The following is a 21682-nucleotide window of genomic DNA, read 5'->3' as shown; positions in this document are numbered from 1 at the left end:
TCTTATGATCAATAAAAGCCTCTGGAAATAAATTCATCCAAGAATGCGAGACGATAAACCGATCCAAGCGTTCTCTAATTCGAGTTTCCGGACTCCTTCCTCTCTCCCAAGTGTGCCACTGACCCACAAAACGCAACTCTCCCAGACTACAGTCATCCATCACATTACGAAACCCCACCATAGCTCTCCGCTCCCTCGAAGCACCCCCTTCCTTCTCATCATAACTCAAGATTTCATTAAAATCACCCCCAAAAACTATAGGCCCCTCATATTCATCACACAACCCTTTTATCAAAGCCCAAGTTTTATGTTTATTTTCCTCTTCCGGCCATCCATAAATACCCACAAACCTCCATCGCACACCCCCACTGCTCCCCACATCACCACAAATATAATTCTGGGAAGAAGACACCATCCTAAAAGAGATCGTTTCTTCCTTCCAAAACATACATAAACCTCAAGCTCTCCCAACACACGAGACTCCAAAAGCCCCGGAAAATCCAAGACTCTCCTTTACAATATTTTTTGTAACCTTTGTTTCCGACATAAAGAGAATGTCGGGGGTATTAAAGGCAATAAGCCTTCTCAACTGACGAACTGTCCAAGGGTTACCCATACCCTGACAGTTCCAACACAAGATTTTCATAATGTCTGGCGGGGTTGGTTACAACCAACCTCTGCCTCAACAATATCAACATTTTTGTCATTGTCCGAAAAATCATTTAATTTAGGTTTCTTGGAACTCAAGTTATCAGAATCATGAATATCATCCACAATCATATGATCAACAATCCTTCTTTTTGTCCCCTACCTGACCCCCAGAATCAATATTGTATGGGTTCACATCATTAATATCAATAAGGGCCTCCCCAGCTCTTTTAGTCAACCGAATTTTTTGTTTTTGTTTTTTAAATTTTGTGGCAACCTTCCCCTCCCCAGCAACAAAAGAATACAGGTTGATATTTTGTTTATTAAAGTCACCTGGATCGGAAAAGTTTCAACAACATCCAAGGGGGGACTCATGGTAGACGGATCCGACACCACACCCACGCCACCAAGAGGCTCCGTGGCAGCAGCCTTGACCGCAACAGCATGGGATACCTTAGCCTCGACCGTAGTCTCGCTATTTACATGAGAAGGACCACCATCGCCCACATTATGAACCACCGCTGCCGACACCAACTCGGCCATAGAGTTCGAAAGGCCCTCCCTCTCTCCAGCTATAGGGGTGCGAGTCACTGACGGCTTTACGAACTTGTTTCCCGTCTCCGTCTCCTTTCGGGGGCTATCAAAGCTAATAACCCGAGCACAACTAAAGAAAGCTTTGGTTTCCTCCTCTATCTTTTGCCTACCACGACGTGGAGATGCTCTCAACCAAGAACCCCACTGCTTGTCCTCCGGTTTATCATCATCAACAGCCATCAAACAATCTCGCTCAATATGACCGATAATCCCACACACATAGCAGAACATAGGCAGTCGCTCGTACTTTATTTCAACCAACGCAGTCCCGTTTCTCAAAGAGATAGTTTGCACTCTCCTCAATGGTTTCGAAACATCAATCATCACGCGAACCCGAGCCGACGTATCCCATCCTACCCCATCCGTCTCGACTTCAAGAACTTCCCCCACACTCCTTGCCACCAAGTTAATATGCTTCGCCGATCGACATCCTAATGGCAGGTTATATAAGCGAATCCAAAAAGGGCAACAGGTCATTGAAATATCCGATGGTTGTAGATTGCCATCGATATCATTCAACATCAGCAAGTTTTGATCAAACGTCCATGGTCTTCCGGCTAGTACCTTCGCTTTGTCCCGCGCACTCGCAAACTGGATCACAAACAATCCGTTCTCTATAGCGCGAAAAAGAGCGCCCTTCGACAAGGACCAAATTTGATTCATGGTTCTCTTTAGGGCTTCAAAGTTATATGATCGAACAGTTAACACTTTACCTACTAGGGTAAGATTAATATTTTGGTTTATCTCATCACTCGACACATCTTCGAAATCTACTACAGCACCTTCCTCGGCCATTATTTTAAGGTTTGAGATTCTAGAAGCAATCTCTTCAGCCATGACAGTTAATTCCAATCCCAATAGGGATCAAAAAACTCGAAGAATCGAGCAAAAAACAAGGAGAACCAGGACTCCCTCTCAAACCCTAGAAGACGCTCCTCTAGAGAGACTTTCTGATGTAAGAGTACTTAGGTTTATTTATATAAAATTGAGGGGTACCTAGTAAATTTTGAAAATATGGGGTATTTGGTGAATTTTTTGAAAACACGGGAGTATTTGGTAAAAAAATCCAAAAAAAAAAATGTTCAAACAATTCTAAAATTGAAGAAATAGCATAGAATAAGGCTATGTTTAGTTCACCTGAAATTTTCTGATCTGAACTTAACTGATATGATCTGAACTTATTTTTTCTGATCTGATCTGAACTGATCTGATTACAAGATCTTATCTTTTAGATTTTTCTCAATACATAAGAAAAAATGTAGTCATGTGGGATCTTGTTTGATTTGTCTCAATGAGTACTCTATTAATATTCAATTATTATAATTTCTACTAATATGTAATGAAAGATATAATGATTTTTAAATATAAGCATGATCTGAACTGATCTGAACTTATTTTTTCTGATCTGATCTGATTAGATCTGAAATAAGCAAAAATAAGGTGAACTGAACATACCCTAAGTCAATAATACTGTTAGTAGTTGAGGTAAAAATGGGTGGTTGACTGGCTGTCATAAGTTGTACTGCCTTGATAATTACAAGAGACTTGTTTTACTTTTAGCAGTGAGCCAGTGACCCTTCCCCTCTCTCTCTTTCTCCACCTGCATGCACCCTCTTGTCGACAGTAAGTAGGCTTCCTACCGGAGAAATTAAGCATACAATACCCATTATAATATTCTCAGCTCTTTATATCATGACAAATGATGATATAATATCCGGGTTTCCCAGCTTCTTCAAGTTGATTCTTGCACCCAGACTTGATCTTCATAAATTGGTAATAATTCATCTTTCTCACCTTTCTTCTAGCTCAATTTCACTTCTGCTGCCCTGCTGGCTGCTATAATTACTTTTAAACTTAGCCTGTTTGAATCATGTCTTTTTATGGTTTTCTGTTTTGTGTTTAAATTTTCTTATCCACATTGCTATATTAGGATAACTAAATTATTGTCTCTTGCTATGTTGATGCATGTGAGTCCTTCTAATTTATTTTGGATCGAGTGAATTTATTTTATTTAGTGTGTTTACGATGAATGGTTTGAGTCAGATTCGATCTAGTCTTGAAATTGTGTGTGTCATGTATATCTGATTGTGCTATCATCAACTTAAGTTAAGTCTATCCAATTGTGGACTATGAGAGTAAGGGGTAGTTCAGTGGTTAGAGCATCCCTTTGGGTTCAAAAAGGTCTTGGGATCAATTACTCGCTTAACTTGTTGAGATTTCTCCTTACCTAAAAGAAAAAACTAAAAAAGTTGTGAACTATGTGGAGTATTATGGAAAAAGCAACATTTATTCATATTTATCTTTGAGATGTGTCATTCCTGAATCCTGATCTCTTGGCATTGCTACACTAGAAACTTACTTTTAAAATTTTCTTTTGTTTCCATTATCGGCCATTAATGTAATGTTTGCCAGGAAATTCCGACGGTTTTCATGAAAAATTATGGGATTGATCTGACAGACATTGTATACCTCAACATTCCAACTGGTAAGATATGGAAAGTGAAACTAGTCAAGGAAAAAAATACAAGGGTTTGGTTGCAGAATGGGTGGCCAAAATTTGTGGAATTCTACTCAATTTCCCACGGTTATGCTTTGATGTTTAGATACACAGGAAGTTTGCGTTTCAATGTCCATATATTTGACATGAGTGCATCTGAGATCGATTATCCTCTTCGTACCAAAACATGCAAGCAAATCCTTAAGAGAAAGATCAGGGAGAACAATAATAATAAGGATGCTAACATGAATGCACCAACTAGTTCTTCCCATAAAGGTATTGATATATATATGCGCGGCTACTTTTACCTGTCGTTACAATTCTAAGGCCTTGTTTGGTTGTATATAGGAAGTCATATTTCTTAGGAAGTTATTTTTTTCCATGTATTTGAAATTCCTAGGAAGTGTAAAATTGTGTTTGTTTGATAATGAGAAGTAGAACTTCCTATGAGAAGCTCTACTTACCTAAGGGGACCTAGGTAAGTAACTTCCTCCATTTTGGAGGAAGTAGAACTTCCTAGGAAGTGCAAATTCCCATGGTTTTGTCAACCAAACAACTTCATATACTTCTACTTTCTAGGAATTTGCACTTCCCATGATTTGTTTTTTGTCGCATTGTCAATATCTCTTTTTGAATTACAACAGTGTGATGTTTGTGTCAATATTTATAGACAATTCGGGGCTCTGCCTCTCATTAGCAACAAACAGAGTTATATAGACAACCTGAAGTCTAGGTCAATAAGGAGGTTCCCTAATAAAACAGGTGGAAAATGATAAATTAAAATAGGGGTTTTTTTTTTTTTTTGAGAAATACCACTTTAATTTTTTTTTGGGAGGGAAAGACCAATTAAAATTCTTTCGTTGACAACTTAACACCAAATTACGATTTTCAGGCCAAATTGTCAACTTTTCGGTGTTGATAATTTCTTTGCCTCTAAAACCTCGTTTTTTTTTTTTGGTCTTATTTTCCCCTTCTTATTATTTAAAAGCCCTAATTTTCTCAATTTCCCTGATTTTTCCCAATTTCCCTCATTTCATTGAAACTAAAGCTCTCATCCTCAACCTTGGAGCGGATAGTAGTACTAGTTAGAGAACTCGGAGCAAGTGCACTCGCCCGAGTTCGTAGAGTAGAAACGGGTGAACCCAGATCAGAAATCAGGCTTGTTATTGTTGGTAAACGAAAATTTGGAACAATGTGAGTGAGTGAGGAGAGAGGAAGAGAGAATGTTAATTAGTGAGAAGATGGAGAAGTGGGTAAGAAGGAGAAGTGAGTGAGTAAGAAGGAGGAGAAGAAGACGACATGAAGATTTGAGAGAGAGAGGGGGAAAAGATGAGGATCTCGTGAATTAAATAGGGGAAAACAAAGAATGTGAGTTGAGAAAAAAAATCCGAGGTTTTGGGGAAAACCAACTAACGCCGGAAAGTTGACAATTTGATCTGAAGATTGTAATGTAGTGTTTAGTTGCCAACATAAGTATTTTATTTGGTCATTCCCTCAAAAAAAATTATAAGAGTTGTTTTTCCACGAAAACCCTATATTAATTAGTCCTTCCTCACAAAAAATCCTAATTATTATAATTAGTAAAGATCATGCATTTTAATTAACCTATTATATGAATGACAAAAGAAACAGTAGTAAATCCGCTATGACCTTAAATTACTCTTACGTGAGTAATGCTAATATGCTATATTGAGAATTTCAAATCAAAAATCATTTTGTACTGACAAAGGTGGCAACTTTATGTGAATGCTTATTGTAAAATACTATGTGTGACAACTTATTGTTGATCAGCTAAAGGGATGGTTGGACCAAAACGAAGTAAATTTTGGGGTAATACAAGGGGTGCTACACCTGAAGAAATCAAGAACGTAGAATCTTATGCTTATCAGTGTGGATATCCTTCATTCGCTGTCAAAATGCGACCATCTTACGTACAATACTCATTTGTTTTGGTGAGCTTTCTATTAAAAATTCTTAATTAATGCATTAAAATGTTCTTATTAACTTATGTTAGGAAATTCCACTTTTGATTTTTTTGGTACTGCAGAATGTACCATCCGCATTTTTCAAACAGTACACAAGCACTGAAGCTGTAAACTTCATACTCAAAAACGTGACTGGTAAAACCTGGCCAGTGAAAGCCAATCGAAAACATGAACATGTGAAGATCTCCAAAGGATGGAAATTATTTGCAATCCACAATAATTTACGTGTAGGTGTTACAATTCATAAGCTGAATTGTATAAACTCAGAAAAATTCAATGAAGAACACAGGAGATTTTCTTCCTTCACTGCTCTACATTGGGAGCTCAGGACTTAGAACTAATTTCATTGATGGAAGAGATTCTTACAGTATATTTACAATCTATATTTCTGAATGAATGAAATGTAGTAAACTCTTAACTATTTATACAGAGAAAAGAAGAAAGAAAGAAAAGAATAAAAGGGAAAAGAAACTAATTAAAAACATAACAGAATAACTAACTACATTGTAACAAACTAACTGAATGTAAGATGAGGTGGTTGCTGTGTAGTGCTGAGCTGGCTTGTACTAGCAGCTTCAGTAACATTATATTTAACACCCCCCCTCAAACTTGGCAAGGTGTCAACCATGCCTAGTTTGGAAAGCAGATGAGTGAACTGCTGAGAAGGGAGGATCTTGGTGAAAACATCAGCAAGTTGGGAGGTAGTAGGCAAGTAAGTCAATTGAAGAAGACCTCCAATACTTTGTCTCTGGTAAAATGCACATCAATCTCAATGTGCTTTGTCCTTTCATGATGAACAGGATTTTTAGCAATATGGATTGAGCTTTGATTGTCACAGTGAAGAGTGACAGGTTTAAGGTTAGTAACTCCAAGTTCTTCAAGTAACCTTACCAACCAAGTAACCTCTGCAGCAGCAGCAGACATAGCTCTATACTCAGCTTCTGAAGAGCTTTTAGAAACAATGCCTTGTTTCTTAGACTTCCAACTCACTGGAGAGTTGCCAAGTAATAAGACATAACCAGATATGGACCTTCTGGAGTCAATGCAAGCCCCCCAATCTGAATCAGAATAAGCTTGCAAGACTAGATGATCAGAAGCATGTAAAAGAATACCTTGACCCATAGTAGAAGCAACATACTTGAGGACATGAATTAAAGCATCATAATGAGGTATTCTTGGTTCTTGTAGAAACTGACTCAGATGTTGAACTGTGTATGCCAAGTCTGGTCTGGTGTGAGTAAGGAAATTCAGTTTGCCTACCAAACACCTGTAGTGACTGGGATCATCATAGAGAGCACCTTCAGTGGCAGAGAGTTTAAGATTGATAGGCAGTGGAGTGGCAACAGCTCTAGTAGGAGTGATGCCAGCAGTGGAGATTAACTCTTTGGTAAACTTCTTCTGGGTTAAGCAAATACCAGAAGGTAGATAACCAATTTCAATACCTAAAAAATAACTCAGCTTGCCAAGATCTTTGATACTAAAAACAGTTGTAGATGAGCTTTGATGTCTTCAATCACAGAGAGATCATTACCAGTGATGATAATATCATCCACATAAACAGCTAGGATAGTGATGTGCCAGAAGAGTGCTTAAGGAATAAAGTAGTCATTTTTAGACTGAGTAAAACCCTTCAAGAGAAGCTCTCCCACAAGTTTATCAAACCATTGTCTACTGGCTTGTTTCAAGCCATATAGTGATTTAACAAGTTTACATACCTTGTTATTAGGATTAGGAACACCTTCTGGCACTTTCATATAAACTTCTTCTTTGAGATCACCATGCAAGAATGCATTATTAACATCCAATTGAAATAAATCCCAACTTCTACTAGCTGCCAAAGCAATCAACATCTCACAGTGGTCATTTTGATGACTGGAGAGAAAGTTTCTTCAAAATCAATTCCCCACTGTTGATTATAACCCTTAGCAACCAATCTGGCTTTGAAACGTTCAATGCTACCATCTGACTTATGTTTGATTTTGTATACCCACTTGGATCCTATGGGTTTCTTGGAAGGAGGCAAATCCACCAGAAGCCAAGTGTGATTTTTCTCCAAGGCTAAGATTTCTGCATTCATAGCAGCTACCCATCTTGGGTCAGTAACTGCTTCTTTATAAGAAACTGGTTCAGTAAGAGTTTCAGTGAGAGAAATAGAAGCAATGTGAGAAGGAGGAAGAGTATGGAAGGCAATGAGAGCACACCAAGAAGGTGTAACAGCTGCTGTAGTACAGACATAGTCAGATAAATGTGAGGGAGGAATATGAGGTCTAGAGCTCTTTCTGAGAGGTAAAGATAAACTGAGATCAACTAAAGTATCATTAGAAGATTCAGAAGTAGAGGAGAGAAGTTATGGGGAAGTAGGAGGAGAAGTGATAGGAATAGGAAGAAGAGGTGGAGAAAATTGAAAAACATCAGGTATATCTTCAAAAGAGAATGGAGTGTAATCAGTAGTAGTGGGTAAGAAGAACTGGAAAGATGAAGAGGAATTAGGAGAAGTAGAATAGTGAAAAGGAAAGTGTTGCTCTTTAAAAACAACATCTCTAGATACTGTAATTTTAAAAGTATCTAGATTAAGAACTTTGTAGGCCTTTTGGCCAGTAGGATAGCCAATGAAAACATGTGGAGAAGCTTTAGGTTGAAACTTAGAACGATTGTGTTTAGGAGTAGAAACAAAACATAGGCAACCAAAAGTTCTCAAATAGTCTAGATGAGGACTGTGACCAAATAGTTTTTCATAAGGACTAGCATTTTGCAGAACTGGGAGAGGCATCCTATTTATAAGATGAACAGCACATAAGATACATTCTCCCCAAAATTGTGAAGGTAGTTTAGCTTGAAAGAAGAGAGCTCTAGAAACCTCAAGAAGATGTCTGTGTTTCCTCTCAACTACTCCATTTTGTTGAGGGTATCAGCACAGCTCTTATGATTAATGATGCCTTTATTGAGATAAAATGGTTTGAGAGGTCCTTCACATAATTCAGGAGCATTATCAGTTCTTATGTATTTAACAGATGCTTGAAAATGATTCTCTATGTATTGAAAAAATTGAGGAATGATAGTAATAACATCTGATTTATGGTGCAAAAGAAACACCCAGGTCATCCTGGTGTAGTCATCTACAATGGTAAGAAAGAACTTACACCCATTGTGAGTAGCAATTTTAAAAGAGCCCCACACATCTACATGTAACATATGGAAAGCATGTGTAGATTTAATGCTACTAATAGGAAAGCTACACCTAGTTTGCTTGGCTGAAGGACATATTTGACACAAGCATTCTAGAGTAGTTTTATTGTCAAAGAAAGGAAGAACATGATGAAGTTTGGAGGCAGGTAGATGCCCCATCCTCAAATGCCACAATTTCACCTTATTCACATTATCAGCAGTGTTAACCAAAGCAGTAGAACTTGTGTTTGCAGCAACCAGGGAATTATCCAAGTAGTACAAACCATGCTTGAGCTTACCAAGAAGCTGTGGCCTCATTGAAGGGCCCTGTATATGACAAGTAGCATTGTCAAAAGTGGCAAAACAACCCAAGTCAGTGCAGAGTTTAGGTATGGAAACAAGATTAAACCTAAACTCAGGAACAAATAACACATTTGTTAGATGTATGCCATTACTCAAATGAACCAAACCTACATGAGTAACCTTGACTTGCTTCCCATTAGGAATTGTAATGAAATTATCAGCTGGTGCTCTTTATATGAAGCAAAAAGAGATAAATCATGACACATATGGTCACTAGCTCCACTGTCTACTATCCATGTAGTATTTAAACAAGAAGTGAAACAAGAAGTACCTGCAACATTTGCTGAAAATGTTGTCTGAGCACTATTAGAACCAACATTTGTTTGTTGTTGATTCATCATTTGAACAAAGATATCATACTGTTCAGCTGTGAGAGAGACATTCTTCTCAGGTGGATCATTATTCTTCTCTTCAGATGAAGTGAGAACTGTAGCAGCAGTTCTCTTCTTGAAGTAACTAGTTGGATATCCAACTATCTTGTAACACTTCTGTTTTATATGTCCTGACATATGACAGTGGTCACAGTAAAGATTGCTATTCCATCTCTGTCTGTCATTCTGATTATTGTAATTGTTGTTGAAGTTTCTGGACTTATCATTATAATCAGGATATCTCCTCTTGGCAACAGCAAAAGCCATATTGTTATCCTCTCTGCTTGAATTGTTATACAATTGTCTATGCTTTTCTTCTTGCATTAGAAGTCTATAAGCATGAGTGATGTGAGGTAAAGGTGATATCATTAGGATACTTCCTCTGACAACTTCATATCCTTCATTAAGCTTCATCATGAATTCTATCAACCTTCTATCTTGCTGTGATTTCAGAAGTTTCCTTGTGATTAAACATGTGCAATTCGTGCATTCACATATTGGAATTGGATCAATAGAGTCAAGTTGATCCCAAAGCATTTTCAACTTTGTATAAAATGCAGAAATGCTGTCTTGACCTTGTTTAAGATCATTCAATGATTGTTTTAAAGAAAACAATTGAGTTCCAGAAGATTGTCCATACTTTCTTCAAGATTGTTCCATATTTCACTGGCTGTACCAAAATATAGCACACTTCTAGCTATATTCTGATCTAGAGCACCAAGTAACCATGAAATTAACATGTTATTACACCTTTCCCAAGCATTGAACAAAGAATCTGTAGAACTAGGTTTTGGAATTGTTCCATTAACAAAACCTATTTTATTTTTCGCAGATAAACTGATCAACATTGATCTTTTCCAATCTCCATAACAACTTCCATTGAATTGAATAGAAATTAGTTTCATACCAGGATTATCTGAAGGATGAATATAATATGGAGAACTAGGATTATTTTGTGAGTTTTGTGTACTGTTTGCGGAATTTTCAGTTGATTGAGTTGACATTTTTGAATGGAAAAGAATTTTAACAATCTGAATTTATGAATAATGAAGATGAATTCAGATGAAACAATGAAATCAGAAACACAAATCACCAAACTAACTTCATTCAAGAATCTACAGATTATTATAGCAGAGAAGATTTTAAGAGATGTATGAAAGAATATTTATGAAGAATACCTTCATAACACTCGATTGATTTTGAGGTTCAATCAATTTCCAGAATCATATTCTGGAGCTCTGATACCATGTTACAATTCATAAGCTGAATTGTATAAACTCAGAAAAATTCAATGAAGAACACAGGAGATTTTCTTCCTTCACTGCTCTACATTGGGAGCTCAGGACTTAGAACTAATTTCATTGATGGAAGAGATTCTTACAGTATATTTACAATCTATATTTCTGAATGAATGAAATGTAGTAAACTCTTAACTATTTATACAGAGAAAAAGAAGAAAGAAAGAAAAGAATAAAAGGGAAAAGAAACTAATTAAAACATAACAGAATAACTAACTACATTGTAACAAACTAACTGAATGTAAGATGAGGTGGTTGCTGTGTAGTGCTGAGCTGGCTTGTACTAGCAGCTTCAGTAACATTATATTTAACAGTAGGAGATATTTGTGTTTTCGAATTGATGAAGAAGGGTGCTCAGAATTCTTTCAAAGTTGGTATAATTCGCTCTTGTGATGTTGCTAAAGAAGAAGCCCATATTAAAGCTGAAGTATGAAGTTGCTTACAAACAATGGTAAAAGATAAATTCGTAACACTTCCTCCCTTTTTTTTAGTTGCAACACTTTTTTTCATCAACTCCAATGTAAAATTAAAATTTGGGTAGGATGGAGGTAGAGAGGAGAAAAAGAGAGGGCCTCATGTGATTAGAAAGAGATAGCGAGAAATGAAAAATAAAAGTAGAAAGTATTGCAACTAATTAATTATTTTCCTTTTAAGAAAGTGTTGCAACTAAAAAAAAAGAAGAAAGTAGTGATGTTTCTTAGAAATTTGTGATGAGATGATGAGAGTTTATATGGCAATTGAAGCTTCTTAGTGGCTTACCGATTCAGTTATCTTAACTTTTTTTTGACATCGAGAAAACTTGCATTAATAAACAACAAAGTACAACCTACTGCTAATACAACCAAATATAAAACAAAGAAAAATCTAAAAGAGCTTTATTAGCTCTTAGTCGCTTACATGCCCTAAAAACATAAACAAATAAAATCGACAGAGAGTCGCATATTAAGGAAGGCGTCGATGATCGTGCTGGTGGAGTCAAAGTCAAAAACCTGATAACTAATGGAATTGGTAGGAGAAGCGAATGTCGTTCACGATCCGGACAACGAACAACCAATGACGAGTTTCGCATCTCGTCACATGAGCAATCCCAACGAGCTTCAATCGCTTGAGATTCTTGGCTTGTGATCTGTTGAAGAGTTACATTCCTAGGTGACTGGTGACTCTCTCTCGAGAGTATTTGAGGTTTCTCCTTTAGGTATGAGAAACAGGGCAAGCTGAAATCTACCAGATGCAACTAGGGATGGCAGTGGGTAATGGACCCTACCCAGATCCGTGGATCCAGATCCGTTTTAGCGGATCTGGATCCTTGAAATTTGGACCCGGCGGATCCGGGTAGGATCTGGATCCTCGCGTTTGAAAACGGATTTGGATTGGGTAATTTTTAATTACCCGGATCCGGATCCGTTACCCGTTTTTTTAAAGTTAAAATTTAAATTATAAAATTAAACCCTAAATTCACTCAAATCACTTAAGCGCCGTTTCACTTGGTTTCACTCCTCTTCACCGAGTCACGCTCACGCAACCCTCAGTCCTCACTTCCTCACGCCAGTCAATCACTCCTCTATCTTCACTAATTCCGGCACCGAGCAGTCGGAACACCAAGTAGTCGGACGACCGTGCAGGCAGACCATCGCGGCAGAACAGTCGAACCACCGCGCCAGAGCAGCCAGTTTAGTCCTCATTTCTGTTTTCGCCGAAACCCTAAAATTCTTTTTGATTTTCGTTTTTGAAATGAACCTGAATTATTTCCGTTGGTTTTGTTGTTGCTTTATGTCCGCTTCTATCATTGTATATCATTTTAGTTGCGATAAGTTTGTAAATTCAGCATCATTGAATTTTTATATTTGAACATCATAGAGTTTTTATATTTCAGCATCATTAAATTTTTACATTTCAGCATCATTAAGTTTTTACATATCAGCATCATTGTAATTTCAAATTGCGTTAATATGTAACCTGAATTATTTTCTTGTTGATTTTTTGGTGTATTGATTGAATTTGTTGAAATTACTTTTTCATTTGTTTACTTTTGTTAAACTATTTTAATGTTAGGATGGAAATTAGGTTCCTTTGAAGAAAAATAAGGTAGGATCCGTTTTGGACCCGGATCCGTAGGATCCATCGGATCTGGATCCTCAAATTTATTACCCATCGGATCCGGGTAGGATCTGGATCCTTAGTTAAAAAACTGATCTGGATCTGGATCCTTAAGGATCCGGTCCAGATCCTACCCGTTCCCATCCCTAGATGCAACTGGGGTGCCGCCTGCAGATTTGAATTTTTCAAGGCAAGGACCATTAAGATCACTGCCAATAAGCTAAACATTGTGAGCTCTCGAAAACACCTCTGACTTTGAAAATCAGAACACACATATCCGAACCATGGATACCGATCATCGCCTCGACCGCGGTCACACTTCTCATTCTCTTGATCCAACTGTTCCTTCATCAAAGAGTCCAAAAGAAGAACTACATATTCTACTACTACAATATTAGTACACCTCCATCTCTTATGCAACTGACAAACATTTATTAATTACAATAACCAACTACGAACCCCAACCTTATCAACTCCAAATAAACAACTTACAATTGTTTCACGACATACCACCGAAACTAGCTAACATAGCTGGGACGGAAAAGGGATAACAACCAGGGGGTTAGGGATAATAACACTTGACCAACTAAGGGAGAAGTAGACTCGACAGACTAACACGGACAGGGAGGGGAATCCCATCTAGCGAAAAAATGGGGAGGGAAAAACCGACGCACAACCAGGGGAGAAGAAGGGGAGGCCCAAGACACCAAGCAAAAACAGGACAAGACAGGGGAAGGGGAGGCCCAAGACACCAAGCGAAAACAGGGGTGGGGGAGGTCCGACACACGACTAGGGGAGGGGGATGGGGAGGTCTTCGGGGCCGAGGAAGAGGAGGGCGGAGGTCATCGGGGTGATGGTGGCTGGTAAGGTGGCATGGCGGTGGTTGGGGTAGCTGGTAGGTGAGAAGGGGTGGGATTTAATTAACTAATGTTAATGAGGTTTAATTAGAGTTTTTTTAAGGCAGAGGTTTAATTAGAGTTAATTATATTTAATTAGTAATAATTAGGATTAATTAATTATAACTAGGTTAGTTAGGGGTTGATTTAGCCTTAATGACTAAGGAAACTAACAGTCGTTAGTCATTAAGGATATTCCAAATATTTTTAAAAAACCTCAGGGGCACCTCGTGCATTTTGGAAACTGCGAGGGTACCCGATGAATGTTCGCAAAACTCAGGGGTACCTAGTGAAAAATCCGTTCTTTTTACTTCAACAATATCGACTTTTAATAATATTCACATATTCCATTTTAATCTTGTTTAACTATATATACATACGGAAAATAATAGCCTTGTGGAATTTTATCGGATTCGTCTTGTCCTATATATTTATAGTATTAACTACTTTTTATGATTTTTATTTATATACATAGTTAGAGATATTAAGAGAGATGATACACATACACTCGGTGTATGTGAGTCACACATATACTGGATGTATGTTACTACTAAAATTAATTGTATATCTTTTGTATGTGTTCCTACTAAAATCTATATTGTGTTACTAAAAAAATTACAAACTTACAATCATTTGAACCTATTTTGCCATTCAACGATATTTGAATTTACATAATATATAGACGATTGAAATGCTATATTTCGAATTGAATTTTATTATATGGTAGGGATAAAAATATAACATTCTTATTCTATAAACAAATTAAATAATTGAAAACGACAGGAAAATGTAGTAGAAATCAATAGTAGAAAAATGGTGAAGATGAAGCTAATATATGAATTTTTTTAAAAGTTTTAAACAAAGGATCATACAAATCTAACCAAAGAAAATTTCATAAAAAAGATTTTTTAAACAAAGATAAAGAACAAATCATTAAAAATAAAATTATCTGTCGAAGCATTGTAAGTTAGTAATATTTTTAGTAATAATATACATTTCAATAGTAACACATATACAAGATATAGATTTTAGTAGTAACACATACATGATACACCTAGTGTATGTGTAGCCTTTGCTGAAATATTAATGTTAGAAGTTGTGCATTGATAAATGTGTTAATGTCTTTAGGTACAACTAAGAAATTAGACAAAGTATTTGAAGTAATATAATACCACTACAATGGCATTATTCGTGTTAGCATAGACACACAGACAATTGAGAATAAGAAATCAAGAAAGTTATTGTTAAAAGTTGATTTTAAAACGTACTGTACATAACCTGCGAAGTTATCACAACCATTCAGCTGGTTTGCCCGAGTGGTTAAGGGGGCAGACTTAAGATCTGCTGCACATAAGTGCGCGTGGGTTCGAACCCCACAGCCAGCAATTTATATACCTAATATGTTTTGCCTATCCGTTCTTAAACATGTAATATGTGTAGTTTTTTTAAAAGGTTATTTATTATTTTAATATGCGAATTTTTTTTTTGAAGGTAAGGAGAATTTCCTTACAAGGAAAGAGAAAATTGGAGATCCTTCTTGTAAGGAATGAGAATCAAACCCCTGTCATAAAGATGGAAGGAGGACCTTACGATTAGGAATGACAACGGGTCGAACTTGGACCGGATTATGCATAATTTGACTCCGACCCTATAGGAAGTCGGATTTTAAATTTGAGTCCGACTCCGAAAATTTGAATCTGACCCGACTTAAAACCCTAACATCCAACCCAGAATCTGATCCGACTTAAAATCCGAACATCCGACTCCGAACCCGATTAGACTTATTTTTCTGCCATTTTTTTAATAAAAGAATAGTCTACTATAATACAATAATCTAATTATTATAAATTATTCTAATAATTATATGGAAACCTTATTTAGTACAAATAATCTAAATATTACTATTATTTTTAACAATCATTTCTTTAACGGCTCGTTTGGTAGTCGTTAATAAATTGCGGTAATGGGAATGAATTTTAAGTGTAATTTTATTAGGTAAGCACCCTTAAAATCTCCATGAGGAGATATTTTTTCTCCATGGGCAAGCAATCTCACCCTCAAACTTGTGTTTTTGTCTCCAAGGGGAAGTCATTTTCATTACCACTCATTACCATCTACAAGGTGGTATTGGATGGGAATGAACATTCAAGAAGGAAAGTAGACACTTTAGGATAAATTAGCATTACCATGGGAATGAACAATGATATTTTTCACAAATTTACATACAAATTCATTCCCATTACCACCATTTATGACCAACTACCAAACGGGCCGTAATGGGAAAATCCTATATAATAGAGTTGGCTGAAAGTCGAAATCAAGTAATACATAAATTATACATTAACATAAATAAGAAAAAAGGATTGATTGACTCAAAGTCGGAGTCGGATTCGGATGTCGGATTATTTTGTGAGATCCGACTCCGACCCTCCTCCGACTCGGAGTCGGACTTTTTAAACAGAGTCGTAATCAGATTACTTTTTTGTCGGAGTTGACTCGAATTTTTTCCTTCGGATCAGAACAGACTAGGGTCGGATCCGGACTGGATTGCTACTTTAGTTCTCATTTTAGAATACACGATTATGTAGATGGAGATGATTTAGTGAAATAATACATATACTCCTATAGTCCTATAATCCTATGCATGGCTCCAAACCATCTTCCATTTACTGCTTGCTTTCCCATTGCAAAGAAAAAAAAAAGAAGTAAAATTATTAACACAACCCTATTACAAAAAATCATTGGTTTTCTTGAATGCTCGAGAAAAGAGCTACAAAAAGATACTTTTTCCATTTTTTTTACTTGCAACACTTTTTTTCCATCAGTTCCAATGCAAAATTTGGATATGAGAGAAATAAAGAGGAAAAAAAGAGAGGATCCATGTAATTGGAAAGAGATAGAAAGAAAGGACAAAAAAAAGTAATAAATATTGTAAATAATTAATAATTTCCCTTTTTAAAAAGTGATGCAAGTAAAAAAACGGATGAAGTAGATCTTTTCAACTGAACTTCTATTCGTCGCCCATAAAGTACGTAAAATCGCCCAAACCTATATATGAATGGACTATTATGCCCTTGTTGTTTTTACCAATCTCACTTTACTTCAACATTTTACCATTTTACTTTACTTTATCATTTGAATTTTTTTACTTTATTTCAAATTTACTTCAACTCTCACTTCTCTCTAAAATTACCACCACTCATCGGCACCGTCAACCTCCAACAAAACGCAGCACGGACGCCATTAACACCGAAACATGTCGTCTTCTGAAGAAAAGGTATTTTTTTTTAAGTGTTTTAAAATAACGAACGTTTGGCCAGAACGTTCACCCCATGGGCGCAACGTTTGGACAGGATGTTGCGTCCATGGGGTGAACGTTTGGCCAGAACGTTCGCCCCATGGATGCAACGTCCTGGCCAAACGTTGTGCCCGTGGGGTGAACGTTCAGGCCAAACGTTCCCCCCATGGATGCAACGTCTTGGCCAAATGTTGCGCCCATGGGGTGAACGTTCTGGCCAAACGTTAGCTTAGTTTTTTACGTAATTTTGTAATTAATGATAATTTGTTTTCTTTTTTCAGGAGCGTGTTAGTGATGGGATTAATTATAATCAATATTTCGGCAACTGTCGTGAATTTTATACTCGTGATGATGTTGTCGAGTGGTGTAGGAATTACGAAGATTGCTCTTGGGTTAGGTTTTTTCTTGACGATTACCAGTCACAAAAAGAATTATCAACTTCTAGATTGTGATTGTGGCAAGAAAAAAGAACTTTGTGATTTCAATTTAGCAATCAGGAGAAAAACGAAGAGAGAAAACATGTGGTTGTCCATTTCGGTTGTTCCTTGCCCCAAAGAACAACGATTCGTATTGGGTTGTCGAGACTAGGGCGGAACATGGGTTTCATAATTACCCAATTATGTTTTACCCTGAGGGTCATCGACAGATTAGCGGTCTCAATCCCGGTGCGAAGAAGTTAGTTGGAGAACTATCTGCAGCCCATGTGAAACCGCAGCACATCATGAAAGCCGTTGAAGGTGCATTTCCGTCTTTGAAGCCTAACATGAGGCATATCTACAATTGTATAGTTGTGTTAAAAAGGGTGAGATCAGAAGGCAGAAATGCAGCTCAGTAGTTTCTTCATCAGGCTGTTCAAAGCAATTATTTGTTTTGGCTTGATTCGAACGAGATAGGTAGGGTGACGCATACATTCATTGCACATCCGACGTCCGTGAATTTAGTCCGTACGTATCCGCATGTGATTCACATTGATGCAACGTACAATACAAACATGTACTTGTATCCTTTGGTGGAGATTGTTAGTGTCACACCAACCAACAAGAATTTTCTTGTTGCATGGGCTTTATTGCAGCATGAGGATGCTGAGAGTTATCGTTAGATGTTGTCGACACCGAAAAACCTCATTGGCAGTTTGGCGCCAAATGCCATTGTGACTGATTAAGATCTGGCTTTGTGCAAATATATCTCGGAGGTTTTTCCCACGCCTGCTCATCTACTCTGCACGTGGCATATTAACCATGATGTGGAAGCATGGGTAGCGAAGAAGTGTGGCGGTAAAAAGAAGATCGGGATTCAGTTCGGCCAACACTAGGGGAAAAAAAAGGAAGGGCTGCGGAGGAAGGGTTGCGCTTTTGATAAAAGCGCAGCCCTACTAGTGAAGGGCTGCGCTTTTGTACAAAAGCGCAGCCCTTCAGAGTGAAGGGCTGCGCTTTTTCTACAAGTGCAACCCTACTATGTGAAGGGCTGCGCTTTTATAAAAAGTGCAGCCCTTCTGACTAAGTAGGGCTGCGCTTTTGAAGAAAAGCGCAGCCCTTCTTAAAAAAATTTGAAATAAAAAAATCGCGGGCTTGAAATATTGAGCGGGATTCAATATATTATCCCTCCTTCTCTCTCCTCTCTCACGTCCTCATCCATTTTCCTCCTTCTCTCCCTCTCTCACGACCCTCCTCCCTTTCCTCCTTCTCTCTCATCCTCTCTTCTCTCTCAAAAACTCCCAGAAAATGCGACAAACACGACAAAAAGCCTAAAATGATTTGCACGAGTCATGCCGACGGAGTCCGATTGCCTATTGTGATACCTTTTCGGAAGCGGAACGGGCCAACGAGTCAAACACACAGCTAGCGTGAGTTTAGGCTTTTTAAGCCATCCGAGTTCGTTTAAGCCTCCAAATAGCCATTTTAAGTTTTTCCGAAATTTTTTTTCCTTAATTATGTATTAGGGTTTTGTTTTATGTATTTAAACATTATTAGGTTAATGTTTGGAGGTAGTTCTTGTATTTTCAGATCTATAGTCTTGTATACTTCTCTTTGTTTTGATTAATGTTCTTGTATACTTCTCTTTGTTTTGATTTAATGTTCTTGTATACTTCTCTTGTTTTGATTAATGTTCTTGTATTTTCATATTCGTTTTGATTAATTTGTATTTTCAGATCTATAACTTTTGTATATTAGTTTTTGTTCCTTTTTTTCATTTTCGTTTCGTTCTTTTTTTTTGTTTTGGGTTTATTTTCATTTCTTTCTCTTCTCTTCTGTATAATTTCAGAAAATGTGAGATTATGAGTAAAAAATGTCAAAAAAAAAATTATTTTTTTTTGGTAGGAAGGGCTGCCGTTTTAGGTAAAAGCGCACCCTTCTAGCCATGAAGGGCTGCGCTTTTACCTAAAAAGCGCAGCCCTTCTAGCTATGAAGGGCTGCGCTTTTACCTAAAAAGCGCAACCCTTCACAGTGAAGGGCTGTGCTTTTCTAGCGCAGCCCTACTAAAAATGTGAAGGGCTGCTATTGAAAGGGCTGCTGTCAAAAAGCGCAGCCCTACAGGCCTTTTTCAGCGGAGCCCTTCTTCATTTTTCCACTAGTGCAAGGATGTTGGGCTAGGGTTATGAAGTCAAAAATCGAGGATGAGTATGAAACAAATGTAGCCAATATGATAGAGGAGTGGGGTGGACTTGGGAAAACCACATCCGTTGACTTTCGTACCTACATCCACGAGACTTGGCTTGTGCACAAGGAGAAGTTTGTGCAATGTTGGATGGATCGAGTACGACACTTTGGCAACACAACTAACAACAGATGCGAGAGTTCAATTCGGCTTTGAAGGCGTGGATTGCGACTCCAACCGAAGCAATCGACACGTTGTTTATGCAGGTTTATGCTTTTGTTGCCGGACAGTAACAAAGATCAGAAACTCCTTTGAAGCCTCCCGCCGTAGTTATGGGACTGAGTTTGACTCACCACCATATAGCGCGTTGAATGGTGTTTGCTCTCAATACTGTTTGGGGTTGATTCAGGCAGAGCTTGGTAGAGTCTCTGCTCATGACGGGGACTGGAGTAGATGCGCTTGTTAGCGACTACACATACCTGTGGTTCTTGCCATACCTTCTTCTCCTTGGAGACCAGGCGTCTCCTATACTGTCAGGAGATTGATCCATTTTGGTACAGACTAGCCATTGGTGATGGAACAAATTCGGCTGAGATATTATCTGTGCGCGATCAGGACCGTCAGTTCTTCATGTCATTAGTGACCGAGGTACATGCTAGGGATCCTGCAGTCATGAGGTATGTTTCTCAGGTACTCCATTCAGAGATCTACCCCGAACGTTGTTCATTTGAGGAGCCTTAAATTAATGCGATGAGTAAAGGTTGGGGAAAGTTGAACAAGGGCATGCGACGGGAAAAAAGTGGGTGGGAGCACATTATGGGCAAGTCTAAGGATCGTGGCAAATCTTTTGGGCGACCACTGGTAATTCTACTTTTATTTAGATACTTTAATTGTTTGTTTTGTATAATTAGACATATTTAATTAAATTGATTTATAATGACTTTGTAGGGTGGAGAGTCGATATGGAACATTTTCCAAACTTTCATAGACTTCCACTAGCCATCCAAGAGCACATTGAAGGTTGGCTTGATGTAGTTGCCAATGGTAATTGTGGTTTTCGATGCGTAGCAAATGCTTTTTGTTCGGGTCAAGACAATTGAGACATTGTACGCCGATTTATGGTGAGTGAATTGCATCAAAATGGTCCTCTGTTTCATTGGATATATGGTGATGATCTGAAGGAGGCAATTACGCGTATTACATGGGAAGGTGCAGGTTGTGGGAAGGAACATTATATGGTGGTCATTGCAGACTTGTACCCATTGCGAACCATTACCGATGAATAATCTTTTTTTCGCCTTAATGGTCGTATGGATATATCGGTTACAATTTTTCCACTTGATGTTGGGGGTAGGAACGCGCCACAAAGGGAGTTAGCCATAGCTCATCTTGGGAATTACAAGCATTTCATTCGGCTTCAGCTTAGCCGAGGACACTTGATCCCTCATATTCCTCGACAATGGTTTGGAGTTGCTTCTAAAAATGTTCTTCCTTAGGCAAAACATTATTCAAAACGGACAAAAAATTGGGATTCAGCGACCTCTACAACTTCAGCAACTACTTTAACAACTAGAACAACGACTACGACTACTTCTTAGTTTTACATCTTTTTAGTTGTACTCCCTCCGTTTCCTAAAGATCTTCCCTCTTTCCGTTTAAGTGCGTTTCCAAATAATCTTCTCTCTTTTACTTTATTCGTTATTTGAAATTTTTTTCCCCTTTTTAACCTCTCATGTCCTTATCATATGGTCCACCATTACATTATTAATTCAACTTTACTCCATTTCTCTCTCATACTTTAATCCCTTTTTATTTGTTTATTTATCTTAGCCATTGTCTCTCTCCTACTTTTACCCACCCCATACCCCACACAAG

The 21682-nt window shown here is 37.7% G+C and overlaps 1 protein-coding gene and 1 non-coding gene across 2 annotated transcripts; both read left to right on the top strand.

The window, feature by feature from the left end:
* Nucleotides 1-2801: 2801 nt before the first annotated feature.
* LOC104896015 (B3 domain-containing transcription factor VRN1) lies at nt 2802-11685 on the top strand. Its single transcript, XM_048645791.2, has 5 exons — nt 2802-3015; nt 3655-4015; nt 5531-5691; nt 5787-5955; nt 11239-11685. Exons 1-5 carry the CDS (start codon nt 2935-2937, stop codon nt 11352-11354), a joined length of 888 nt encoding a protein of 295 aa, XP_048501748.1. The 5' UTR covers nt 2802-2934; the 3' UTR covers nt 11355-11685.
* Nucleotides 11686-15216: 3531 nt separating this feature from the next.
* Nucleotides 15217-15299, top strand: TRNAL-UAA (transfer RNA leucine (anticodon UAA)). The gene has a single exon. It is a non-coding gene; the product is annotated as a tRNA-Leu (tRNA).
* Nucleotides 15300-21682: the final 6383 nt, after the last annotated feature.

The sequence above is a fragment of the Beta vulgaris genome, chromosome 6 (assembly GCF_026745355.1).
Source record: "Beta vulgaris subsp. vulgaris cultivar EL10 chromosome 6, EL10.2, whole genome shotgun sequence".
NCBI classification, from domain to species: domain Eukaryota; kingdom Viridiplantae; phylum Streptophyta; class Magnoliopsida; order Caryophyllales; family Amaranthaceae; genus Beta; species Beta vulgaris.
The sequence above is the reverse complement of the archived record's forward strand: the minus strand, read 5'-3'. Positions and strand labels throughout refer to the sequence as shown.

Bases quoted from the DNA above. Each gene is read 5' to 3' on its own strand.
- LOC104896015 (XM_048645791.2), top strand. From the start codon at position 2,935: ATGACAAATGATGATATAATATCCGGGTTTCCCAGCTTCTTCAAGTTG. The intron at 4,016-5,530 runs GTATTGATATAT...ATTGTTGATCAG, and splicing joins AACTAGTTCTTCCCATAAAG to CTAAAGGGATGGTTGGACCA. The intron at 5,692-5,786 runs GTGAGCTTTCTA...TTGGTACTGCAG, and splicing joins TACAATACTCATTTGTTTTG to AATGTACCATCCGCATTTTT.